Source organism: Hippocampus comes, unplaced genomic scaffold (assembly GCF_001891065.2).
Source record: "Hippocampus comes isolate QL1 unplaced genomic scaffold, H_comes_QL1_v1.1 scaffold620, whole genome shotgun sequence".
NCBI classification, from domain to species: domain Eukaryota; kingdom Metazoa; phylum Chordata; class Actinopteri; order Syngnathiformes; family Syngnathidae; genus Hippocampus; species Hippocampus comes.
Window position 1 is genome coordinate 541738 of NW_017804841.1, and position 25573 is coordinate 567310.

At 44.8% G+C, this 25573-nt stretch overlaps 3 protein-coding genes across 3 annotated transcripts in view; 2 read left to right on the forward strand and 1 right to left on the reverse strand.

Annotated features, from left to right (window-relative positions):
- Positions 1-25573, forward strand: part of LOC109516427 (uncharacterized protein C16orf52 homolog B-like) — a 426069-nt gene that overhangs the window by 282390 nt on the left and 118106 nt on the right. The window lies entirely within an intron of this gene.
- On the forward strand, positions 4530-22531 carry LOC109516603 (myoferlin-like). The gene is made up of 54 exons (XM_019871304.1): positions 4530-4775; positions 5364-5419; positions 5822-5913; positions 8188-8296; positions 8366-8459; positions 8535-8689; positions 8949-9077; positions 9154-9216; positions 9307-9357; positions 9449-9479; positions 9629-9744; positions 9842-9968; positions 10040-10143; positions 10231-10299; positions 10370-10413; positions 11028-11110; positions 11915-12039; positions 12151-12264; positions 12357-12534; positions 12614-12738; positions 12823-12932; positions 13022-13214; positions 13365-13520; positions 13610-13741; positions 13898-14061; positions 14443-14557; positions 14685-14787; positions 14850-14992; positions 15062-15232; positions 15432-15525; positions 15624-15701; positions 15783-15964; positions 16047-16205; positions 16348-16449; positions 16605-16766; positions 17116-17281; positions 17408-17484; positions 17611-17667; positions 18245-18256; positions 18326-18424; positions 18561-18689; positions 18773-18928; positions 19017-19108; positions 19180-19350; positions 19556-19704; positions 20009-20148; positions 20235-20323; positions 20487-20582; positions 20660-20801; positions 20959-21058; positions 21212-21405; positions 21479-21588; positions 21668-21815; positions 22045-22531. The coding sequence occupies exons 1-54, from the start codon at positions 4688-4690 to the stop codon at positions 22081-22083; spliced, it is 6183 nt and encodes a 2060-aa protein (XP_019726863.1). The 5' UTR covers positions 4530-4687; the 3' UTR covers positions 22084-22531.
- On the reverse strand, positions 22523-25406 carry aarsd1 (alanyl-tRNA synthetase domain containing 1). The gene is made up of 12 exons (XM_019870727.1): positions 25263-25406; positions 24638-24766; positions 24347-24506; positions 24222-24279; positions 23956-24112; positions 23687-23803; positions 23446-23576; positions 23274-23340; positions 23102-23193; positions 22968-23022; positions 22797-22891; positions 22523-22677 (listed from the first exon to the last, which is right to left on the reverse strand). Exons 1-12 carry the CDS (start codon positions 25299-25301, stop codon positions 22539-22541), a joined length of 1239 nt encoding a protein of 412 aa, XP_019726286.1. The 5' UTR covers positions 25302-25406; the 3' UTR covers positions 22523-22538.

The following is a 25573-nucleotide window of genomic DNA, read 5'->3' on the forward strand; positions in this document are numbered from 1 at the left end:
ATCAAATGCACCTAAAATATAACTCGTTCCTCTTCCTGCCTTTCCTTGTGGGCAACCTCCGCCAAACAGTGGAAGTCTGCAGCCACAGCGCTCGCCCACAAGAGCGGCCCACTAGCTTGGCGCATTCCTGCACACTTGATAGAGCCTTTTATAGTCGCTTGTGCTCACCACTGGTGGATGTGCAGAAGCTGAAACCCGCGCACATGGCAGGAGTGCATACAGAGAAAAATTAAAATCAAATTTGCTGTGTTTTTTTGGGGGGTGGGGGTGTTGTTGCAGGGTTTTGCAAAATGCACCATGTTGTAAAAGTTGTTCTTGATGGAGAAAATAAGTTAAATAATTTAAACGAATTAAAACAGAAATATCTCATATCTGTTTTTGCAAAGAATTTGTTTTTTGTTGTTGTTGTTTTTAATTATGAAACACTGTAACGTTTTTAATTTCTTTGCAGACAAATACCCTCGGTGCTTTACCATAAAAATAAAATAAAAATAAAACTAATATCCAATTTGGGTAAAAAATAAATATATACATACAAATTAAAACTCGCAAATCCCCTCTATGAACTAACTAAAATAAGAGTCAAACGACCATTAAAAAAAAGAAATCATGAAAAATCTCAAACTCCTCAAACCTTGCGTGTCTCTGCAAGGGTGTGTGTGATTGGGGAGCACCCATCTGTTATTCTCTACACAACGCGTTTCCATGACGGGAAAACAAATTGTTTGCAATCACAAGTGCACGCGCCCTTTATGAGTGCCATTTAAAACATCTGCACTTCCAGATGTTCTTGACTCAGCACACTGCAGGATTCCTCCTGCTCAAAAAAGGTGATCAAAGGGGAAAGTTGAGCTTGAGACCTTTTTGTTTGTCTGTGCAAAACATCTGTTGTTACAGTGACCCATGGGACAGGATTGCTCCTGAGAAGTCCGGTCACACGGAGTGGAGCTCCTCATTTCCGTTTCGGCCTCGCTGTCATCAAGTTTGAAATGAATCACTTCAATGATACTTCCTTGACACCGATCCCTATTTTGCAGGGCGGCGTCGGCTGGCCTCCTATGTGAGTTTTTCATTCTATTTGCATACTACACAGTTTTTATGAGCAAGGATGTTTTTTATAGGGGGGGGGGGGGGGTTTGATCGGCTTTCTGAAAAAATATTTTTCAAAGTAGCCTGAAATGAACCCACAGAAGCTTCTCTGTTTCGGGCCCATGAATGTCTCTGACTATGCAACCACACATTTTTGCTCTTTCTCATTTTCTCTTCAACTACCGCTTACTTATTCGCGGTCCCTTTTATATCCGACATGTGTCCCAAAAATGTGACATGACGGAGCCAAACCAGAGTTTATGAACTTTAGTCAGTCTTCAACTTCGTCGCGAGTGTATTCTAAGGATGAAAAGTCCTGGCCGAATGCTCAAGAATGTGCAACTTGAATCCACTTTTTTTTTTTTTCTCAAACCCATATCAGCTGAGGTAAGGGACCTAAGGTGGGTCTAAAAAGTCTACACACCCCCTGTTCACATGCCAGTTTTTGGTGAGCTAAGAAAAACGAGACCAAGATACAAATCATAAATAACCGACATTTTATATGCCAGTTCCTGGAAAAGGTTCCCATTGCTTGAACATATTTCTTCATGTCTCCTTTATTTTTATTTTTTTTTAGATCCGGAGAAAGTCTGCCCCTTTTGTCCTCAGAATGTGGACGATATAATTTGATATCCCTAACATCTGTTTTCTTTTCAGTCTTTTTTAGCATTTATGACTTTGTTTACGACGATGATGACCGTGCACCATCTTGGATATCGCCGGTGGGTCACTCTGTTAACTCTCAGTGGGCCTAACAAAAACACAACCGTCAGTTTTGTTTCCCCCCGCTGATGTCTCGACGATTCATACATACGGGTCGTTTCGCCATGGATGAAGCAACCACAACAATTCTGAGTATGCTCTGAGACATCTGGCCCCGACTTGAGATCGAGCCAATGTAGAGAAACCTATGAGGTTCACCTCTGGTATGTTGTTGGCTCTGTGATGTTCCACATCGAGCCCAGTCCAGAGAAAAACCCGCATGATCGCCCTCCGTTGACCACAGTCCCACTGAGCCATCTGTGGAGTCCGTGAGGACAAAGTGTTTGTCGGCCACCTTCGAGGATGTCCGCATTTACCGGCCTCGCCTCCAGCAATGAAACACTGGCAGTCAATACTGTTGTAAAATGTGCATTTAAAGCAATTGGGCTGCTCTGGGTTGTGGAGTACTTTCGCGCAGAGATTTACCACTGAAGATTTGGGATTAAAGGTGCCAAGGGGAGTCTAGTTGCCTTGATTCACCTTTTGAGGATAAAGTTGATTATATCTTCTCTCCTTTTTCCTCATTTCCAATCCATTTTGGAAGGTGTTCCCAATCTGAAGCTAACCTGTGGTGTCGCCTGAGTTCGCAGACCAGAAAGTTTTACTGATCTGAGGCTGCAACCCCCCCCCCCAAAAAACAAAAACAAAAAACAAACAGTGCTCCGAAATGCCTTTTGTAAAATCTAAATCAGTTTCACCATTGTGTTTTGTTTTGTTTTGTTTTGTTTTTTAGAAGAAGTGATTCAGTCAGTACTATAGACCAGGATATTTCGGTCGCAACCTCGCGTGACCCACGGCTGCACCGTGGCATTGTTGCTTTTGTTTCAGCGCCATAAATAGCAAGTCAATGCAAAGAAAGTCAAAGTAAAGTAAGAATGTGAAAGTTTTTACTTGTGCTGACCAGCATTTGCGCTGCCCACATTTGCCAGATATAAAATATGGGATCGTTTCAGAACACTGCAGTCTGTTAGAGCGGAGGCAACAACAGCATAGATGGAACCCACTTGGTTTCCTTGCACAATCTACAGTACTTGCAATTGTACCTTTGATTGATTTGGAAGAGTTGGCACGTAAAGTAAGGTCGGGATCACCTGATGTGGCAGAGCGCTTTGACAGAGGCCCCTCTGACCGCAACCTGATCAGAGGATTTCAAGATTTCCATGTTATTGTACAAACAACACAGTTGAGTTCAATGGTGGAAAAAGTTATGCAATGGTCACATTTTGTCTCGTATAACAAAATGGCATTCGAACAAAGGTGTGTACACTTTTTATATCCACGGTATGCTGCTTGTACCTCCCCCAGATTGCAGAAAATTGCATTTAATATTGACAACAGGTAGGCAGTAGGGAGTGGCAGTTAGAAAGATATGGCCGCGCAAGGTTATGGATGGCCTTAAAAGTTAGGATGAGTATTTCAGATTGGATGCGGTACCAGATGGTGAGCCAGCAGCGAGGCCGCAGGACGGGAGTGATGGTGGAGGCTCTGGTGATAATACTGCCGGAAGGGTTCTGGAGAAGCTGTAATTTGTGGAGTGACTGATGGGGGAGACCAAACAGAAGAGAATTGCAGCAGTCGAGATGGGAGTCGACGATGCTGCAGATTAGTTTGGCAGCCGTGTGCGAAGTTAGGGATGGGCCAAAGTGATTAATGTTTGGTCAATGCAACTAAGTGAACCGGGTGAAGTTATTTATGTGGGTTTGAAAAGAGCATTCCAAAAGAGGAGTTGAAGTGAAGTGAAATGATGAAGTACACACCACAAGTAGTTCGAAAGTGGCAGTGTGAATTGAAACTGGATTCGGGTTTAGAGAACACATTTGGCACCCTCAAGTGGAAAAATAAAGTATTACACGCTCAATTTAACGAACATACTTTACATTACTGTATCTACAGTATACCATTTGTTTCTCTTAAAATAACCCTTCCCTGGAAAGGAACACGAGATATTTCTCACAGGCATATCAGGAAATAGACGACCTACACTCAGCCTACACAAGCTGGTCTTCTCACGTCATTTAACATTGATGTGTAATATTTGAAAGCACACTGAAGTACGCCGGGGGTGGGTTAAAAGAAGAAATCACGCATTTGTCTTAGTCCTTCATAAATAAGATGATGAGGATTACTACATGTTACATATTTATTTATTCTAACAGGAGTGTTTGTGTGTTCTTGATGAACATTGCAAACGCAAATAATAGGCACGAGAGCAGTCACGTGACCACGCAACTCGAACCAGGTGCATATAATTCGTCACCCTGGAGTGACATCAAGAGGCGGCGATTGGCGTGAATAACTCGGTGTCAAAACGACAATGGATGGTATTTTACCTATTTTTTAAACCAACTTATGGACAGACTTTTTTTAACCACGCACAAAAATGTCGTGCTCCCTGGTACGGTACTCATGGGTCGATGGAACCGTACGGCCACTAGATGGAGACAAAGTAAAATATATTTGCTTAAATTTGTGGAGGGAAGTCAAGTGGAAGTTTGAAGTTAATTTTTGTTTAGCGGTGCCCAAAGTCATTTTTACAAATGTAATAGTTAACTTAAAACATCCCGCTTATGTATTTGCTAGTTGAAATTCGGTGTTGTGTCGGTTGCTCGCAGGATGGCAGCAGCTGCCCACTGTCTGTCTCCACTCAGGATAATTACATTCCCATGGCCCGCCCACTTCCCAGCGCTGCACTTGGAAATAAACTTTTGTTTGCGTCCCGGACGCGTCTGTGAAGATGCCAGGGTTGATTATTTCTCCAGGGATTGACCATTTCACTCACTAACTAACGTTTGTTTCTTTTTTTTCCTCTTCTTTTGTTTTCTTGAACTGGATCATCATGTTGCGGATTTTGGTAGAATCTGCTACAGGTCTGCCAAAAAAGAAAGTTGGAAGTCCTGATCCAATCGCGACAGTGGTGTTTAGAGGTAAGGCTTTTTCTTTTTTGTTGTTGTTGCTAGAAGTTATTATATCCAGACAGAAGTACAGGATTTGAAAACATTTAATACTTCTATATTCAACGGCATTTGTGCTGTGATATATGTGCTTATTTCTTTTTATCCTGTGCTTCAATTAAATAAACGTTTCCCAAAGTCACTCATGTTATTTGAGGACAAACCCGAGCAAATTGTCTCAACGTGCCCAAACATTGCTAGTGGGATGTCAGACAGGAAAAAGAATGCAACGTTGGAATGAAACGGGGTTTATAAATGGCTGTCAAGTTGGGTCACCACTCTCATATTAAAACTAACAGACCAGAGGCAAAATGGATTCAATCCTTCCAAGTGTGTCAGCTTCGCGGGCACCTATAGCCTGCAGGTGTGGTTTCTTCCCTTCCTCTTCTTTTTGCTTCCCCTTATAAGGGAACAACTGCAGCTCACTTCTCGTATCAGAAATAATGACTAAAAAGAACACTTCTGAAGGCACGACTGCTGCATTTTGTCTTATAATGGCATGAAATTCTTGCTGTCATAACTTGTGATTGTCATCAAATGTATTTTTTTTCTCCTTTTCAGATGAAAAGAAAAAAACAAATGCTATTGATAGTGAGGTGAATCCGGTATGGAACGAGGTAAATGTTTACGTCCAACAACAACCCACAGCATTTCAGTTTCTATCTGTTGCCATGTCATTCAAATTTTGAAACTATTTGCAATGGGACAGTTTCTTGAACCAATCAGATTTCAAAATTGCCTCACGTTCACTCGCCAGTCCAACGTAACATCAGCATTTTTGCCTCTTCTGATTGGTTGGAACTCAGCAAGCCAAATTGGACGAGCAGAACACATTGGTAGCAATTTGCACACAGCTGTAGATTTTAAAATCGCCGTCCATAAAGAGTATGACACATTATATTTACATTTTGAATGTTCCAGTTTTCCTTCAATACCATTTTCTGGTTACATTTTATGCAAAGAGACTTGCTGCAGTCTTTTGTTACTATAGCTGACGCTTGCTTCGTCTTGCCTCGCAGGTCCTTGAGTTTAACCTAAATGGAGCTGCGCTAGAACCCAACTCCCACATTGATGTGATTGTGAAAGACTCTGAGACCTTTGGGAAAGATAAGTAAGTGGCGTATCTCCCCCAACACTCTCCCCAGAGATGTGGCTCCCAAAAAGTCTATTGTTGGGCAACTGACGAAATAGATTGTATAGATTAATGTGGTTCCTGTGATCAGTCGGAAAAAAAATGCTTTGTTGGCTGCCTCTGCCCCCTCACGCCCCTCACGCCATGCCGAGACTTGCCGAGCCGTGTGGGACGTTTGATCCTGATTGGGCAACGATAGACAAGTCAATCGCTGCTTGTCTTCTCAGGCAGAGAGAATGGGGCAAATTCTCTGCAGCATTCGAGTTCCATCATGTCTGGACTACATGACATGTTCATGTTTAAGAGTGTGCAAGAAGAAGCGTGTAGTTGCTCCAAAACAGCTTTGGTTGAAAGTGCAGAATCACATATGGGACTAATTGAGAGCAGCCACAAAGAATGTTTCCTCTGGCGTACTAATTACTGCTGTGCAACTCTTAAGCTTAGGAACAGATTGTTGTTGTTTTTTTTTAATTTATTATTTTTCTCTTGTATGTTTCTTTGCATGTCCTATACTAAGCTTAGTCACCCCCATACATGTGACGGTGCGAAGTGGGGGAGGGGGCGCTTTTCCAAATGTCTCCAGCGTATGAGTCCACGTTGAGCAAAGTTTTCCGCTGGCTTGTCTGACACACTCCCCGAAGATGCAAGCAGTCATAGCACGGGGCCTTTCCCCCCCTCCCTCTCTTGAGTAGTTTTCCAGCCCCTGTTTTTTGCACTGAGCCTATGTTGTTATGGCAACGCGAAAGGGGAGGAAACCCGCCCATCGTGCCCTCTGGACTGATTCAATTTTCCAAATTAGAAGCAACACTGTCGTGATCGCATCATCTGATTCGCAGATTCCTTTAGTGACGACCTTAACTTACGGTCAGTGTTAACACCAATAAAAAAAATAAAATTAAAAAAAAAAAATGGCTGATGAATGGCTAAATGAATTTGATGCTAACACTTCCACCATCCATATTTGACAGGAACTTTATTTGTTATACAGGCTCCTCACTTCAGTGAGTTCTTTTTAATGATTGTGTGAAAGCGAGAGGGACTTTTGGACTTTTATTCCTTCATGTCCTCTTCACTCATCATTGATTAGCCCCTCGAGCCTTCCACGAATCAATCGGGACCTCATGAACCAAATGTAGCTCAATAAGTTAAGTGCGGTCAGTCACATTTGAGTGTATGCTTTGCTCAGACAACAATTCAGCGATGGTTCAACCCAGCACTGAAGATCATCAGATCGGTGTCATCACTTGTCGGCTATTAGCGAAACAGTCCTACTTTGTGACATCATCCGTTTTGGTCAGAAAGCAACCGAGGAAGAGAAGATGAATCTTGAGGAACACAGTAAAATCATTCTTTTGCCTGTGTAATTTATTTCGCTGAGAAATGTCACTTAAACCTGCAGTGAAGCCCCCCACCCATGCTGAGTAAGATCCCATTAGAGTACTCAATAAATATTGTCGGACACTCGTGCATCTGAGCAAACATACCAGGCCTGTGGAGTCACTGACACAAATCAGCGTCCTTCTTGATGAGGGACGCAAAGTCCTGCCAAAACCCCCGACGCTCTTTCCTCCCAATAAAAGTCTCTCGTCCAGCCGTTTTTTTGGCCACAGCGTGAATGTGCGCAGCTGTCACCGTCCCTCGCAGAGAAAGCGAGATTGTTGATGCGTTTGTGTTGATTAGAGGCTTGTATGATGCTTTACCTGCAGTTATTTAATCAGCCGAAAGGTCATTTTACAGGAGTGCACCAACCCTCGGCGGGGTAAATGGAAGAATTGGATCAAGTGCGAAGCCCTTTTGGGAATTTTGTATCTTATGTTAGCTGACACATGTAGCATTGGCAGTCAAGTCGAGGCGCTCAAAAATGGTTGCTCAACTAGTGGTAAGCTCCGCTTGGGGATGTTGAAATTCTCAATTAAATGTCGTAAAATCTGTTTACCCGCTGCTTTGTGACTGCTCGGCTTCTGTTTCTGCAATTGTTTGCCTCAGCAGGCAGGGCTTGTTAGCTCTAGGTGGTGACCTTAATTGTGCCCCTTTTTTTTTTTCGTGAATGACGTCTCTGAGCACACATGCGGCACTTAATGACCACGGGGCCCATACATTTGACTAATATGTTGGCTTGCCTGGTTGGCAGCCAGCTCGAGTTGACTTGACAAGGGGAAATCAGTGCCGGGGTGTCACGGAAAACACAAGATAAGGTTCTATTGATGAGCGTTAGGCTGTGTGTGTGTGTTTTTTTTTTTTTTTTTTTGGCAGATTCATCGGGTCAACAAGAATTCCTTTGAGAGAACTTGCCTCTGGCCAACTGAGATCACTCCCGGCCAAAAATGTGCATTTGCTTGACGAGAACAGCCACAATATCGGCGTAAGTACATTTTGCGATTTTTGGCCCACATTTGTTGCACGTAAAAAATACATGATGGTTTCCTTGCAGGCGACTATGAACCTCGTCATTGGGTATGATCCTCCACCCAATGCCAACCCAAATGCAGACGAATCCCACGATGGTGATTCCCCTGTGGATTCCGGTATGTTCAACTCCAGTACTTCATTTTATGACAACACCAAACTCTACGTCGCCTTCACATGTCCCACCATTTCAGGCAGTGGAGAGCAAGGTGACGAGACGGCACCCGACGGGGCCCCGAGCGGTTCTGCGACCGGCCCCTCCGCTCCCGGTCAGTCTGTTAGCCTCCGCAGGCGGATAGCAAGGTCGCAGAATCGACACCGGCTTGTCAACAAACCTCAGGACTTCCAGGTAACTCCAGGGACTGCAAATTGAGTCTCGGGAAAAAAAATGAACCGATTGAAGCTTTTTAACTTTTGGCAAGGCAATTTTCGCCAATTTGCTTCACGCAGCCAAAAACACATCGGGAAGCATTTACAAGTAGAACGGTTGAAGGCAGAAAAGAAGTAGCTCAAATCTTAAAATTGCTAAAAGGATCTCGATACACAGCTTCACACGTTCTTTTTGGGACTTTAAGTCCACTCAGTTTCCGATGTCGTCTCTCGATCAGATCCGCGTCCGCATCATCGAGGCCCGTCAGTTGCCAGGCAACAACATCAAGCCGGTGGTCAAGGTCCAGGCGTGCGGACAGACCCACAGGACAAGGATTAAGCGGGGAAACAACCCCTTCTTTGACGAGGTACTCCAAATTATTTTTTCCTCTTATTCACATGGAGCGGTTTCAACCATTTTTAACGCATTTTGCTTTTGAACAGATGTTTTTCTACAATGTCCACATGCTTCCGTCAGACCTTTTTGAACAGAACATCAGTATTCGGGTAAGTCAAACCGAAATGAGCGTCTCTGTCTACTGTGAAAGTTGAGTCCTTCTGAGTTGTCGACTTCCTTTTTTTTTTTCCCTGCTGCAGGTTTATAATTCCTACTCCCTGAGGGCTGACAGTCTCATGGGAGAATTTAAGGTACCATTGTGAATGGATATGAATTTGCCCAAGTGGTTTGAAATGCGTGCGTTTCGGTCGTCGTGCTCACGTTTTTTGTCTTCCTACACAGCTTGACGTCGGCTATGTGTATGACGAAGCAGGTAAGCTTGTGACAAACCACTCCTTTGCATTTTCCAAGACTTTTACGCACTCGCGGGTGGGGGGTGGGGGGGCTGTTTTATAGTCGCGCAATTTATTCAGTGCAGTCACTCGGATGATGTTCGAGTTCTAATTGCATCTTGCGCTGCAGGCCACTGTGTCATGAGGAAGTGGCTGCTCCTGAATGATCCGGATGACTCCAGCTCTGGAGCGAAAGGATACCTGAAAGTCAGTCTGTTCGTGGTCGGGATCGGCGATGAGCAGCCGGTAAGAAAGCAGGAGAGCTTGTTTGATGTTTGAGGCGCCGTCTTTTCTCTTTTATCACGCAAATAAATGTGTTACCTCTTTCCTCGTCCTCACCCAGTCGGAGAAGAGGGAATCCGACGAAGACCAAGATGACATCGAAAGCAACCTGTTGCTTCCAGCTGGTGTCACTTTACGATGGGCCACGTTATCGCTGAAGGTGTTTAGAGCGGAAGACATCCCGCAAAGTAAGACGCTTTTGCAGAAAGCCGTTAGATTCACGACAAGCGGAAGACTTAGAGTTGGTCCTCTGTTTCAGTGGACGATGCCTTCATCCAGTCACTGAAGGAGGTTTTTGGCGGAAATGAGAATAAGAAGAACCTGGTTGATCCTTTCATCGAGGCCCGTTTTGCCGGGAAAAAGGTCCCTAGTCATTCGTCTTTGAAACGGCCTCATATTTATACGCGAGGTACCATGGAAGGATACGTCTGACTCCTTTCGTCCGTGCAGCTATGTACTCAGATCATCGAGAGGAACGCTAACCCGGAGTGGAACCAAGTGTTGAATCTTCAGGTCAAGGTGAATCCATTTTATATCTCAATAGCTTGTACCAAAGTAGGTCATGATGAAAGACTATTTTCTGTTCTAGTTCCCCTCCATGTGCGAGCGTGTCAAATTGACGGTCTTTGATTGGTAAGTCCCGAATGAAAAAGCGGATGCCGTTACTTTGGTATTGAGAACCGTCAGCGCGCACTCTTTCCGCCATGTGGTCAGCTTGACTTTGCAGTGCACGGGTGCGCTCCATCACCAGCCAGATGAGAATTATGTGGCCTATGAGTCAGACTGTGCTGGCTCCTCCCTTCCGTCACAATAACAAACTCTGTAATCCTGTTGGCACCGTCTTCCTGTTCATTTTCATCACCGTGTACTCCCGAGCGAACAATATGTCTGATAAGGCAGGAGGGAAATAGATGGAAGAGGAAGTGCGAAAAAAGGTTGACTGATTTGCCGGTGAAAACTTCCCACCCAGCATGTTTTGCTGAGTACTAGACATGAACAATTAAATGTTTATGCAGGTCACATTAAGTGAACAATTCAAGAGCTGTATCACCCCCTCAAAAAAAAAAAAATCATGTTGGAGTGGTGTGTTTAATATTGTGGGGTGGTGATTGCATAGCCACCATACGGCGATTTTAAAAAGCACAGCATGGTAATCCATTGTGGGCTTTGCACCTCATGCATGTTTATCTTGCCACCTGAATGTGTGCGCTGAGCTGTGTGTTAAGGAATGTGACTTTTGACTGCAGGGATCGCGTGACTGGGAATGATGCTGTTGGTACTACGTACCTCAACTTGGCCAAAATAGCCTCCTCTGGGGGCGAAATTGAAGGTATGGTTAATGATTTATTTTGCACCAAAACGGTGCTTGATTTATTTTATTTCTTTCACCCCACATCACTTGGACTTAGGTTCCTGATTTTCGTGTGAACAGTGTCGCCACTTTTTCTCCCGACTTCTAAATGGTGCCTTTTTTTTTTTTTTCCTGAAATAGAGGAGCATGCAGGAAGTACGGAATTGTCGTCATATGAAGGTTCATCCGTGCTCTCTTTTGCCGTGTTGCCTCTGTGCTATGAATATAGTGCCGGCTAACTGCTCAATACAGTGTTCCCCCACTCTGTTGCAGTTTGTTACCCCCTCCCCCATCCTGCTATAATCCGTTATTTTCTTGGAGCGCATCTGTCTCAGAAATCCCTGCTTTATAGTCGAAATTTAAAGCAGTCATTTTTTTTTTTTAGAGGTACATATTTGACAGACACAATTTTTATACGATTACTATTTCCTATACACTTTATGATTGAATTTTTTTCCAAATCCATTTACATTGTGTTAAAAGTTGTTTTAATTACTTGGAATGTTTAAAGCGTGCGGGAGGGGTAAAACCACCATATTTAAAAATGCTCACCTACAGCAGGTGTATCTTGCCTGTAGCCCTTGTGACTGGGGGTTCACTGTTAAATTTAAACGCTGCAAGTGCTTTTTTTGTGCATTCGTTCTCAAACATGATTTTTGGGTTGCCTGATCAAGAGCTGCATACACTGCTTACTAAAAAGCTTTTCGCTGCCTCTTAACACATTTTTTTTATTATCCTGCACGGTGAAATCCAAGTCTAATTTGTGTTTGTATCTACATGAAGCCGGAACGGGCGAGTCGGAGATTGGTTTCCTCCCCGTCTTTGGTCCCTGCTATATCAATCTCTATGGCAGTCCCAGAGAGTTCACTGGACTACCCGACCCTTATGAAGATCTCAATTTGGGAAAGGTAATGGTGGCAAATGCACTGTTGTTGTATTAGCATAGTTTCTCCATGGAGGGGAAAAAAAATGAAACTTTTTAAATGGGTTTGTAACCACCACCCTGTGCTTTTGAACAGGGTGAAGGCGTGGCCTACAGGGGCAGGGTCCTGGTCGAAATGTCTACTAAGTTAGAAGGCAAAGTTGACAAAGCAGTAGACAGCATCCCGAGTGATGATATCTTGGTGGTGCAGGTAATATTCTTTTGCCAAGAGATGCAAAAAGGCAAGACAAAAAATTCTAACTTGTAACTTCATTTTGTTGCCCTTTTTGTCTTTTACATCAGAAGTACCAGAGGAGAAGGAAATACTGCCTCTGTGCAGTCTTCCACAGTGCTTCCATGATCCAGGAACCAGGCGAGCCAATTCAGTTTGAGGTCAGCATCGGTAACTATGGCAACAAACTGGACAACACCTGCAAACCGCTGGCCTCCACCACTCAGTATAGTTGCGCTGTGTTTGATGGTGAGTGAGCCTCAATTCAAATTCTTGCCGAATTAAAGATGTATTTTTTTTTTTTTTTAACGGCGTGTCATGTTTCAAGGTAACCACTACTATTACTTGCCGTGGGCGGGCACCAAGCCAGTAGTTGTGGTGACGTCATTCTGGGAGGACATCAGCCACCGCATGGACACGGTCAACATCATCCTTTACATCTATCGCCGCTTGGTAATGCTCCATTTCATCCCCAAATAAAACATTCAATTTTGGGGGGGATGAGAATTCATCCAGGCATTTGATTCCCTGTTAAAGCAATCTAACCTGGAGGTCTTCAGAACAACGGTCTCGGCGAAGGCACCCGACAAGCAAATGTCTGGCATATGGGTGAAGTTGCTGACTCGGCTGATTGAAGACATAGCAAAGTAAGTGAAGGATCGGAATCAAACGGCGCTTAACTGGATCACTTTGGATTGTGAAGAACCTGTGGTCTCACATGGTCTCCTTTCCCCAGTTTCCCAACACCGGAGCTGGAGGGCCGCTCCAACCTGACATCCTTGGACATCCAACTCAAGAAGCTGCGAGACAATGGCCTGAAGGGCATCCAGCAGGCAGCCATACGCATGAGACAAGAGGCCCAAGACATTGCCGACACTCTGGCCGACATCGAGTCGTGGGCGGACAAACTCGCAGCGCTTGCGGAAGAGGTGAACGCACAAACGACGGAGAATCTAACTTTAATATTTGTGTGGTCATGCTTATTTCCAAGTGGTTGATTTTTATTTTTTTATTTTTTTGGGGGTGTCGCTCAGTTTTGTAGCATCACATGCATAATTCCCCACTCTGTGTGCCTTCAGCCTCAGAACAGCATGCCCGACGTGATCATCTGGATGCTGCGCGGCGAGAGGAGGGTGGCCTACAGCCGCGTACCAGCTCACCAAATCCTCTACTCCACATACTGTGAGGAGGCTTGTGGGCACCACTGTGGCAAAACCCAGACTATATTTTTAAAGGTATGTATTACAATCAAAACATGTCGGCAAAACTCGCCGACGTCCCTCCTGTCGATCCAAGTCGAAGCCGGCTGTCTTGTTCCTTTCAGTACCCCATGGACAAGGACAAAGGCTTGAAGGTGCCTGTTCAGATCCGAGTCAACATGTGGCTGGGTTTATCTGCACATGAAAAGAAGTTCAACTCCTTCTCCGAGGGAACTTTCAGTGTGTTTGCAGAGCTGGTACGTTCATTCAAATAAATCTCAAAAGTCGGGCACACGCTTGGCAGGCAGAAATTACAGGCGGAGGAAAGGACATTGTTCACTTTGTTTTGATTCTGAGTCCTGGAGCCAGCGCGCATTTGAAACTGACCCATGGTGCCTTTTTGGTTTTTGCAGTACGAGAACCAAGCCAGTATGTTTGGAAAGTGGGGAACCACAGGACTGGTGGGGCGCCATAAATTCTCTGACGTAACAGGCAACCTCAAGCTGAAAAAGGAGTATTTCATGCCCCCCAGAGGATGGGAGTGGGAGTCGGAGTGGTTTATTGACCCGGAGAAAGCGTGAGTGCAGTTGCATACTAATCGGTCAATAGGCATTTGTCCTCCATAAAAGTGGGGGCGGGGGGATGACATCGGCTATTATGAATGCCTTCATGATGGTTATTTATAATGTTCATTTTCTCAGCTCTGCAGAGGAAATGAGTCGGCCGCTTGTGTTAACATTCCTCTCGTGCCACTCACCGTGATTTATTGAGAAAATAGCAGTCCTGCCAGGGTGGTCAAAGGGTCACTTTTTACCCCTCTCTGTCTCTGTTACAAAATGTGTATATGTTACCTGCATCTCCACTGTACAGTACAAAAGCCATCCAAGGTGCAACTGAATACGACAGAAGATATACTTTTTTTGTTTGCTTCTTTCTTCTGATGCGACTTTTGTGTTAGTCTCTTAACGGAGGCCGACGCAGGACACACTGAATTCATGGATGAGGTTTTCCAAAATGAGACCCGCTTCCCCGGTGGAGAGTGGAAATCAGCCTCGGAGCCCTTCACCGACGTGGTGAGAAAAGCGCAGACATGCAAATATCCCGTGAAGCTGTCAAGTGCACACACAAACATGAATGCTGCCGTGAGGTCGATTTTTCTTCTTGCTGATCTTCGAGTTCATAAAATGTCGTGTTACGCAGAATGGTGAGAAGAGCCGGAATCCACGGGAGTTTGATTGTCCTCCCGGTTGGGCGTGGGAGGACGAGTGGACAGTTGATGACAACAGAGCTGTGGATGATCAAGGTGCTGTCATGAATCCATTGGCCCTGAATGGCAAACTCAAAGGAAAAATGTGTTTTCCACAGGTTGGGAATATGGACTGACCATTCCGCCGGATGACAAGCCCCGGTCCTGGGTGCCGGCAGAGAAGGTCTACCATGTCCATCGTCGGCGACGGGTGGTTCGACCTCGCAGGAGAGCCGCTCTTCCCGCAGGTGCAACCGCAGAGGTCAGCATTTCGTCGGCGTTGCTCCAATTTGAGCAAAATGGCTCGAACGACGCGTCGCTTTGCGCGCAGAGGCGGGACCAGGGCGACCCGGAGGGTTGGGAATTCTCTTCGCTGATCGGCTGGAAGTTCCACCGGAAGGAACGGTCGTCGGATACATTTCGTCGGAGGCGTTGGAGGAGAAAGATGGCGCCGGAAGACCGCTTGGGAGCGTCGGCCATCTTCAAACTGGAGGGTGCACTGGTGGGTTACAAATCTGTTCGATTCCGAGTCCTTAGGCCTACAGTAGCTCGACGGAAATATGCGCTCCCATCCTTGTTAAATAAGAGGAAGGCTGGTATCATGAACCAGTTCTAGTATTAAATATTGACTTATGCATTAAGTGTGAAGTGTGCCATTTCCCATAGAAGTCTTTGGATCCTATGTTGATTTTACTTTGCAGGGTGTTGATACGGAGGAGAAAGAGAAAAGCTCCAAGGGCGATGTCACAAAGATGTTTGGTGCAAACACACCCACCGTGTCCTGCTCCTTAGACAGTGAGTGATATGCAGCATATTGACTGGAGGCATAAATAGAAATGACTGCCCACAACATGTTAGTGATTGTGTTAACCCCCCCTCCTCTACCCCTTCAGGGTCATGTATGTATCACCTGCGTGTTTATGTCTATCAAGCAAGAAACATGACATCGATGGACAAAGACAGTTTTTCTGGTATGTTGGCACATTTTAGTGAAATAAATTCGAACAATCTTTGGCCACGATCCACCAATTTTTTTTTTCTTTTCTTTACAGATCCGTACGCCCATGTCTCCTTCCTGCATCTAAGTAAGACAACAGAGAAGCTGCGTGCCACGTTAAACCCAACCTGGGACCAAACCCTGATTTTCAACCATGTGGAAATTTACGGCGACCCGCAGGCTCTTGCGCAACATCCACCGGATGTTGTCATCGAGTTCTACGACCATGACCAAGTGGTAACGCTACACAAAGGGAGTCATTTAGTTCATCCGGTCTGAGAAAATGTTCCTTCCCTAACAAGATCATTGACTGTCCCAGGGCAAGGATGAGCTGCTGGGTCGGTGCGTATGCGTTCCATTGGTCAAGTTGAATCCCAGCATGGATCAGATACCCAAACTGCTATGGCACCCCATCATGCAAAGGGGACGCGAGGAAGGGGAGGCACTTGTGGCCGCTGAACTCATCCTGAAAGATAAGGTCTGCACCCCATAAAAATGCCTCTGGATTTTGTCAAACATTGAATTTTTTTCCCAAAATTGTTGCGAACCTTGGTAAGTGCCATGCAAATTAAAGGAGATTTATTCCAGGATGATCTCACTCCTCTTGACTCTCTCTGCAGTCAGGAGAGTCAGATCTTCCTCTTGTTCCCCCAATGAGGGCAGAGAACCTCTACATGGTTCCGCAGGGCATCCGCCCCGTTGTGCAGCTCACTGCCGTGGAGGTAACGCCTCGCGTTTTGTCCGTCTGACAAATTTGAAATGCAAGGTCTCTGAAAGTGAATTTGTAATGACGTGCCACGTGCAGATTCTAGCATGGGGTCTGAGGAACATGAAGCCGCAAGGTCTCTGAAAGTGAATTTGTCATTGCCACCTGCAGATTCTAGCATGGGGTCTGAGGAACATGAAGCCCTTTCAGCTGGCCACCGTGTCCTCCCCCAGCCTGGTGGCGGAGTGCGGCGGGCAGAGGGTGGAATCGACGGTCATCAGGAACATGAAAAAGAGTCCCAACTTCCCCAGCTCGGTGCTCTTCATCAAAGTGGTAACGACCAACCGTAGACCGCATTGAACTGCATTTGGTGAATTGGCATATCTGAATGATCACATTTGTCAAGTCCACAAATGAACAAAACCTGTTTTTAAGTTTCCAGTGCTTGTTGAAACTTGACCTCAACTGGCACGTGGACCGACTCGTTTCATCTGTCTCCCCGTCAACCCTCCAGCTTCTACAGACCGCATTGAACTGCATTTGGCGAAATGGCATATCTGAATCATCACATTTGTCAAGTCAACAAATGAACAAAAGCTGTTTTTAAGTTTCCGGTGCTTATTGAAACCTCAACTGGCACGTGGACCGACTTGTTTCATCTGTCTCCCCGTCAACCCTCCAGCTTCTACCAAAGGATGAGATGTACACGCCTCCGATCGTGCTGAAGGTGATTGACCACCGTCCATTCGGCAGGAAACCGGTGGTGGGCCAGTGCACCATCACCTCTTTGGGGCAGTTCCGTTGTGACCCATACGTCATCACGGCTGCGGGAGCAATGGCTTCCAAAAGTAAGGATCACAAAATAGCGCTACTTGACGGGGCATCTGACACAACGGAGTACACGTCTTCAAGTGTCAATCAAGTTCCAAATGAAAAATCATCAGTCCCAAATGCTTGATGTTGTACCCTTGCAGTGGCCCTCATGGCAGCGACTCCATCCGGACACCTCTCCATCAATATGGAAGAAACGAGATTACTGTTAGAAACCCAAGTAAGTCGTATTAAGAATGTTTTCATCCGATGTTCTAATGATTTAATCGCAAAGGACTTTGGACTAAAAAGTCAGAATTTGACCTGCGGAGTCAAATTTGACAACTGGTGTCACTCTGGCTTGCAGTTAATGTGCAGCATGTCGACTGCTGTCAACAAAATGACTCCCCCTACCTCCTACTTTGTATGTATGGATACTTGTCGTTGCTATTTTCGCTCTATCACAAAGCTGGACACTAAAGACACTGGAAAGCTGACGCAGCGCTCATGAAGTCACAATGCCATTAATGTGTGCTGGAGACGACACGCTTTTGCAATCTCTTCTTTTGTTCATTTATGGAGCACATCTAATGAGCACATCCAAACTAATACAACTTGTCACTGAAGGAGAGTAGCGTGACCGTGGCCCAGAACCGACAAGGCCTTGACGTTTGTATCAGTAGCACCGTGAAAAATGGAACCCAAATGTCCAAACTGAATGCTGACGTGCAAGTTTGGTTTGCAAAAAAAAAAAAAAAGAAGCTCTTGCTCAACAAGATTGTTTTACGAAGGTGGTAAATGTGCCATTGTGCTTGAGATACAAACGTTCTGGACCAGTGGCCTTGGGCCTCGTCGGTCCTCAATCTGCAGCTCAAATCGTACACCACTTCATTTTCACAATGTATTATAACTGCTGCAACGTCTTTTGAGGAAAAAAATGTCTTAATTCTATCAATAAGTTTTTCTCTTCTTTTGACTTCCTATGTATGGTGTATGCACAGCACGTCGAGAAGGTAAGTTACCGTCGATGGATTTCTTTTCAAAGTGAGGAAACGGATTGATTGGGAAAATCCACTTCCTAGGAAAAGCAAACGGTGGATTGGTGGAGTAAATTCTACGCGTCAGTGGGGGAGAATCAGAAATGTGGCCCTTACCTCAAGAAAGGATATGACACCCTCACAGTAAGATTTCGCTTCAAATGTACACAAGTTGACTCGGTGGTGTTCCGAATCGTGTGGTTATGAAGCTTTCTCAATTTATGCAGTCCTTGTCGTCTTTTAGATTTCATGAGCTTGATTATTTTCTTTTTCACCTCAGGTGTATGATTGTGAACTAGAAGACATTCAAGAATTCAAAGGACTGACAGACTTCTGCAGCACTTTCAAACTGCAACGAGGCAAGAACGAGGATGGTGACGATGACCCGAGTGTGGTTGGGGAGTTCAAGGTACTTTGACACAATCACAATAAAAAAAATTAAAAAAAACCCTCCTGATCTGTGAAGTGATATTTGTGGTCTTGCACCTGCAGGGCTCTTTTAAAGTGTACCCGCTGCCAGATGACCCCGGTGTCACCCCTCCTCCCCGGCAATTCCGAGAGCTCCCAGACAGTGGTCCTCAGGAGTGTCTGGTCAGGATTTACGTGGTCCGGGCCATCGATCTGCAGCCGAAAGACAATAACGGCAGAGTGAGAATGACTTGTCAACAAACTGCATTTTTTTTTTTTATAACAAGGTCTACTACGCAATGTGTTGAACTTGGCGCTTTCCTTTTAGTGTGACCCATACATGAAGATAACCCTGGGAAAGAACACAATAGAGGACAGAGACCATTACCTCCCCAACACAACCAACCCCTTGTTTGGAAGGTAGTTGATGCCCGGGGGAGGATTTGTTCATCAGCATGTGGTTCATATGCCCCTTTTGGTTTTTTTCGTAGGATGTTTGAGATGAAGTGTTTCTTACCCCAAGACAAGGACTTGAAAATCTCCGTGTACGACTATGACCTCCTGAGTCGCGACGAGAAAGTCGGGGAGACCGTGATCGACTTGGAGAACCGCTTCCTGTCCCGCTACAACTCCTACTGCGGCCTCCCGCAGACCTACTGCACGTAAGGCAACCGTGGATGAGTGAAATCCGCTTTGTTTGCTCTTCTTGTACTTTTTTTTTTGTTTCGGGTATCATTGAGACAGAAGGGAAGCCATCAGAATTGGATGGTTTGCATTTTTTTTTTTTTTTTGCAATGGAGCACTGCATCAACAAAAACTCAATGACATCACGATAGTGTCTTCTTATCCATATTTGTTTGTTGTCAGTTCTGGAATCAACCAGTGGCGCGACCAGCTGAAGCCATCCGAGATCTTGGACAACCTAGCTCGTCTGAAAGGCTTTTCCAAACCTAGGAGTGAGGACAACGGCACTTCGCTCACCTTCAACGGAAAACAATACACTCTGGCTCACTTTGGTCAGTTCACTTACGAGTTTTGCGGGCGTTGATCCAAATTTGACGTGCTGCATTTGCACCGTCGTTGGGGCCTGCGGTTTTCCGTCCCCAAGTCCAAATGTTCAAAAAAAAAAAAAAAAGACATTAAGACGACATGACTTGTTTCCCCTTCCAGAGGGCAAAAAGGAGATTCATGAGCACTTGGGTCCAGCCTGTGAGCGTCTGTGTCTGCACATCCTGCGAACGCAGGGACTGGTGCCTGAGCATCTTGCACCGTCGTTGGGACCTGTGTTAAGAAGACGACATGACTTGTTTCCCTTTCCAGAGGGCAAAAAGGAGATTCATGAGCACTTGGGTCCAGCCTGTGAGCGTCTGTGTCTGCACATCCTGCGAACGCAGGGACTGGTGCCTGAGCATGTGGAGACCAGGACACTTTACAGCAGCTTTCAGCCCAATCTGTCCCAGGTTTGTCCAAATTTTCATACACGCCCCGACCGCCTCAACGTCAGCGTTAAGCGGCCTCTTCTAAGAACCTGTCGGTGCGTGTACAGGGAAGGCTTCAGATGTGGGTGGACGTTTTCCCCAAAAGCATGGGCGCACCCGGCCCACCCTTTGACATCACCCCACGCAAGGCCAAGAAGTGAGTGTACGCTAAAACGTCTTGCTTTTTTTGCTCGCAAATCATGCCGTCAGCGCTGAGATCAGATTTCATTTTTTATTTCAGACGTACGCTAAAACGTCTTGCTTTTTCACTCGGAAATCATGCCATCAGCGCTGAGATCAGATTTCATTTTTTATTTCAGACATTTCCTGCGCGTCGTCATTTGGAACACAACGGACGTGATTCTGGATGAAACGAGCGTCACCGGAGAGCACATGAGCGACATTTACGTCAAAGGGTACGTATGATTTAATTCCACTTTATTCTACTTAAACTTCTTCCCTCATTAAAAAAAATGCATCTGATTTGCTGCAGTTGGATGCCAGGAATGGAGGAGGACAAGCAGAGGACCGACGTCCACTACAGGTCTCTCGACGGAGACGGCAACTTCAACTGGAGGTTCGTCTTTGAGTTCGACTACCTTCCCGCAGAACAACTTTGCCTCGTCTCCAAGAAGGTGAGCGCCCTTCCTCGTCTGCCTTTTATGTTAGCCTGTGGAGTTTCGACCCAGTGGTTCTCAAAAGCAACATCATTTGCAATAAATTGTGCGACAAATGGGGGGCAGGAGGAGCGTTGGTGCAAGAATATCAAACTGACAGTTGCTGTTTCAACAGGAGCACTTTTGGAGTCTGGACAAAACAGAGTTCAGGATCCCGCCGAAGCTGACGATCCAGATATGGGACAATGACAAGTTCTCACTGGATGATTATCTCGGTGAGAGTTGTACACTTTTAACAAATATGTTTACACTATTTAACGGTTGGGAAACTCATTTAATAACCGTTGTTGTTGCTTGGATCCCAGGAACGCTGGAGCTCAGTTGGGAAACTCATTCAATAACCGTTGTTGTTGTTGCTTGGATCCCAGGAACGCTGGAGCTCTATTTGCACAACTTGATTCCGCCCGCAAAGACACCAGAGAAGTGTACACTGTCCATGATGGATAACGTGGAGACCGACGTGCCCCACAAGCCCGAAGCTGCCAAGTGCTTGTTTACCCAGAAGTCAGCGAGGGGCTGGTGGCCCTGTTCCATTGAGCGGCATGGGCACAAGACCCTCGGGGTGAGAATGGACAAAATTAATTTTTAAAAAAATGAGATAATCAGGCTCCTGAGCTGCTGTTTTGCGTTCGTAGGGCAAAGTAGAGATGACTCTGGAAATTCTCAGCGAGGATGACGTGGATGAAAAGCCGGCAGGAAAAGGCAGAGATGAACCCAACATGAACCCGAAACTGGACCTTCCCAAGTAGGAGCCCGTTAACAAACACTTTGGTCGTCTTTTTAACGTGGCCGTCGTTTTTATGAAACATCTGCATGACCAACAGGCGCCCCGAAACATCCTTCTTTTGGTTCACCAACCCGTGCAAGACCATGAAGTTTATCGTGTGGCGACGGTTCCGCTGTCTCTTCATTGGACTCATCGTTCTCACCATTGTGCTCCTCTTCCTCGCCATCTTGCTGTACTCTCTACCGGTAAGCGTTACCCGTCTTGTAGGTGTCATGACACACATATGATTGGAACTGGAACAGTGCAAAAATGAAAATCTCACATGAAGTGGTCACCCAAGTTAAATCGTCTTGCTTTAATATACTCTCTCAATTAAATAATGCATTCCTCATGTCATTTTTTTTTTCAAGCAGTGTATCCCTCGATGCCTTTGTATTGGATGTTAAATGATTCAATTTCTTTTGCCTTTTCCAGAATTACATCTCAATGAAGATAGTGAAGCCACTCAAATAAAACGGACGACCGCCAAGGTGCAGTGGACCTGTAAAGGACGATGGAAATGTCCAAAGGATCAAAATGCAGTAATGTCAAACTATCTCACTGTCTTTTTAATCGCACGTCATCTTATCTTAAACAATTGTGAATGGGAAGGGATGCTTGCTTGTTTGCACTATTTCAACATTCTGCCATGCACAAAACTGTGATTAAGTCAACAGGAATGGTGATTAACTTTTCCACATGAACACTGGTATCACTCAGTGGGTTACAAACACAACACTTTTTAAAAAATCATACATTTATTATTTTTCTTTAAATTAGAAATAAAGATTTTTACACATTGAACTGCAGTGTAATCAGCCAAAAATTGTGATATTGGCTTAATCAGATGTGCTCCACATTTAACATGTTCCCGCAAGTGCTTTTGTATTATTGTTAATAAAAAACTATGAAGCTATGTTAAGATGGATTTATTCTTCTTGCAAGTTAAACTGGTTGCAGCGTTGTTGCAAGAAAGCTTCCACCTCCCCTCTTCGCGCCAGGCTGTTGGCTTTGCCTTGGAAGCGGCCATTTTTTCCGGCTCCCTTCCCTTGAAGCAGCTGTAACAGCCTGCGGGGAGAAAACGTTGGATATAATAAATGTCGTCCCACAATTGCGTGATAATCGGCACTTGACGACAAAAATACTGTGCAGTTTAAGTGAGAAACTGAATTTTTTTTTCCCCCTACCGTGGTCCCAACTGTGTGACTTGCTCACTTGGTCCAGCTAGCAGAAACAAACCTGGCCCCTTTTCCTCCCCAACCGTCAGGAAAACCAAAGTTTCCTGGGAACAGTCAAAAGAGAGATGAGCGATAATTTATGTAATACCAAAAAAAAAAACAAATGTTTTACATTCTTACCTGTGTGTTTATTTCATTGACGATGATGTTCATGAACTCATGGTCCCCTTCTTTTCTGTTGGGTCGGAGGAGACCATTTTGTTTACGCTTTGGGGAAAAGCTGACCATTTAACAGGACAAGAAGCAGCTCTTACCTGTGCAAACTGAAGAAATTCCCTCTGCGTGGATCATTCTTAAAGTTGTGAGCGATGAGAAGGGCCATGTCACGAAGTAGGTTCAAGTTAGTCTGCATTTTACAAAAAAAATGTCTCAACAAAAAGATGACTAAAGCCTCTTGTGTGTAAGTCAATAAAAATGTTGTCTCACTTTCTGCACAAGCTTCATAGACTTTTGCAACTTGTCCACAGCCTCAACGTGTTCATCTGGGCCAGTTCTGGTGACAGAAGCGGTTTCATTCACACAAACGATTGGTGGTGGAAAGTGACAATTAAGGCTTTTGACAGAAAAAATTGCCGACTGTTTTGATGGATCAGCTTACTTGAGCAGAGCCACCAAAGAACGCTCGGTGCTGTAGCTCTTCTCTGCATATTTCAGCACTCGGTTTCCCGCCAGGAATATCAGATTGGTTTTATTTTTCTTTCCTTTTTCTGTCCCCAGCAGCTTAATTACCTAAAATCCAAATTGATTTCTGCAATTACTGGAGGTTATGCAAACAAAGTCTAACACTGTATTTTTCTGAGCATCAATGGAGGAAATAAAGGCAAAGTGTTTTTAGGCACCTGCAAGTGACTGAGGTTCGACACGTGCGTTCCACAACACATGTTGGCGTCGACTCCCTCGATATCAACAATTCGAATTGGCCACGCGTGGTCGTCTGGCAGTCCTCGACTCCTCACCTGCGTCGTACACACAACACGGATAAGCACTTGACGTCTACACCAGCAAAAATTGAGTCAATACACTGCAATTTTGATCAAGATCTGCAATACTCGAATAAGATAATTCTCAGTCTGATGAGACGTATATTCAAATGAGCACTGACATGCACCTTTTCCAACTCAGGGCTGTCATTATAAAGTAGCTTAACATTGACTGGGATGTGAGCTCTGATCTTCTCATTGACAGCTTCCTCCAGTGCTTGTACTTGGGCTGCTTTAACAACAGGGGTGTCCAGTTCAATGGTGCTTCTCTGACGTCCAAGCTCCCTTTAAAAAAAAAAAAAAAATGCAGGTGTTCTGCAGTAATGTGAAGTGTTTTCATTTTATACAGGCAGCATACAGTGCTCTTCAGCTATATAATATACACAAAATATACCAAGATGTGGTCATGTGTCCAAACATGCTTTCTGCCAGGGCTGTGATCAGATGTTGTCCTAAAAGAGAAAATAAAACAGACATTAGTGTCAGTATTAGCTCTCGAAAACTCTTTGCAAGGCCCACCTGAGTGTTGCTGCATGTGGTCAAACCTCCTCTCCCAGTCCACCTTCACTCGCACCTCCTGACCAACTTCCAGGGGCGAGGCCACAAAGTGAGCGGCGTCTTGGCCCTGTCGGGTCACCCTCAAAACGGGGATGTCCGTTATGAGCCCGTGGTCATCTGGCTAGTGGAAGAAGTGGAGAAAAAAATAAAGGGCTCTGAAAAGCAAATATTTCTGCATGTTTTACTGCCGCTCCTCCCATATCATCATGCCATGCGATTCAGAACTTCACGTGTTTGCAAAATCATGCATACCTGGCCGCCTCCCTCAGGGAATAAGATGGTGTCTTGCAGCTTGACAGTGAATCCACTCACACTTTCTTTCTTTCCACCAATTTCCTGCTTGAGCTCCGCAGGACAGCAGGACGCTACAGTTGTGACAAACTAAGAGAAAGCCGTGGGGAGTTTTTTCCATTGTGCCAAATTATCATGAGTATATTGTATATAAATGACAGTAAAAAAAAATTTTACTTTTCACTTTTACACAAGTGCATTTCAGTCTGTACTTAAAAAAAGAAACTTGCATGGGAGTTAAATCAGTATCTGCACTCTTAATTTTTTAACAAGGATTCCTACGTACGTATTTTTTGTAAAAATAGAAAAAACATTTATGAAACTGAAATGTAATACTTTTCATTGGTCAACTTTGATCATCTTGCAGAATGTGTCATTTCTTGAAACTACATTTGTAAGTGGGCAAAAAAAAAAAAACATACTCAAACAACCCGTTAGTACCACAAGTAATAATATTACAATAGACAGGACTGTCACCTTTGGCAGCCGTTAGCAACCGTGCTAACCACTTCTGCAGAGAACACAACGTTAGCGTTATTGTTTCAAAGAATTAAGCGTTAACATATGACCGCAGTCATGCTCTTACCTCTTTCATATAGCAGTCCCGCTGACATTGGAAAGCCATACTGACTTATTTTTGAAGAAAGGCCGTAAATGATGAGAAACAAAAGTAAAGCGGAGTCTCGAGCTAGTGAGCTGACATTCTTCTACGGGTAGCGGGATGGCCAAAATCAACAAAGGCGATTTTTTTTCCACGTCGTAAAAACAAATTAGAAAAAAACAACCCTAATTTAGCTGACATTTTAATATTAAACGTCACGGATATTTCTTTAAAACACATTTCTAAGGATAGCAGGATGATGCTGTTTACATGTATCTGCAGGTAAAGGAAACATT

What these genes read in the sequence shown, in the direction of transcription:
- aarsd1 (XM_019870727.1), bottom strand. Translation starts at nt 25,301, where the DNA reads ATGGCTTTCCAATGTCAGCGGGACTGCTATATGAAAGAG. An exon ending in GGGACTGCTATATGAAAGAG is followed by an intron (nt 24,767 to 25,262) that starts GTAAGAGCATGA and finishes GCTTTCTCTTAG; the next exon opens with TTTGTCACAACTGTAGCGTC. An exon ending in GTCACACAGTTGGGACCACG is followed by an intron (nt 22,678 to 22,796) that starts GTAGGGGGAAAA and finishes TTCTCCCCGCAG; the next exon opens with GCTGTTACAGCTGCTTCAAG.
- LOC109516603 (XM_019871304.1), top strand. Translation starts at nt 4,688, where the DNA reads ATGTTGCGGATTTTGGTAGAATCTGCTACAGGTCTGCCAAAAAAGAAA. An exon ending in AGCGGAAGACATCCCGCAAA is followed by an intron (nt 9,969 to 10,039) that starts GTAAGACGCTTT and finishes CCTCTGTTTCAG; the next exon opens with TGGACGATGCCTTCATCCAG. An exon ending in ATGGGCACAAGACCCTCGGG is followed by an intron (nt 21,406 to 21,478) that starts GTGAGAATGGAC and finishes TTGCGTTCGTAG; the next exon opens with GGCAAAGTAGAGATGACTCT.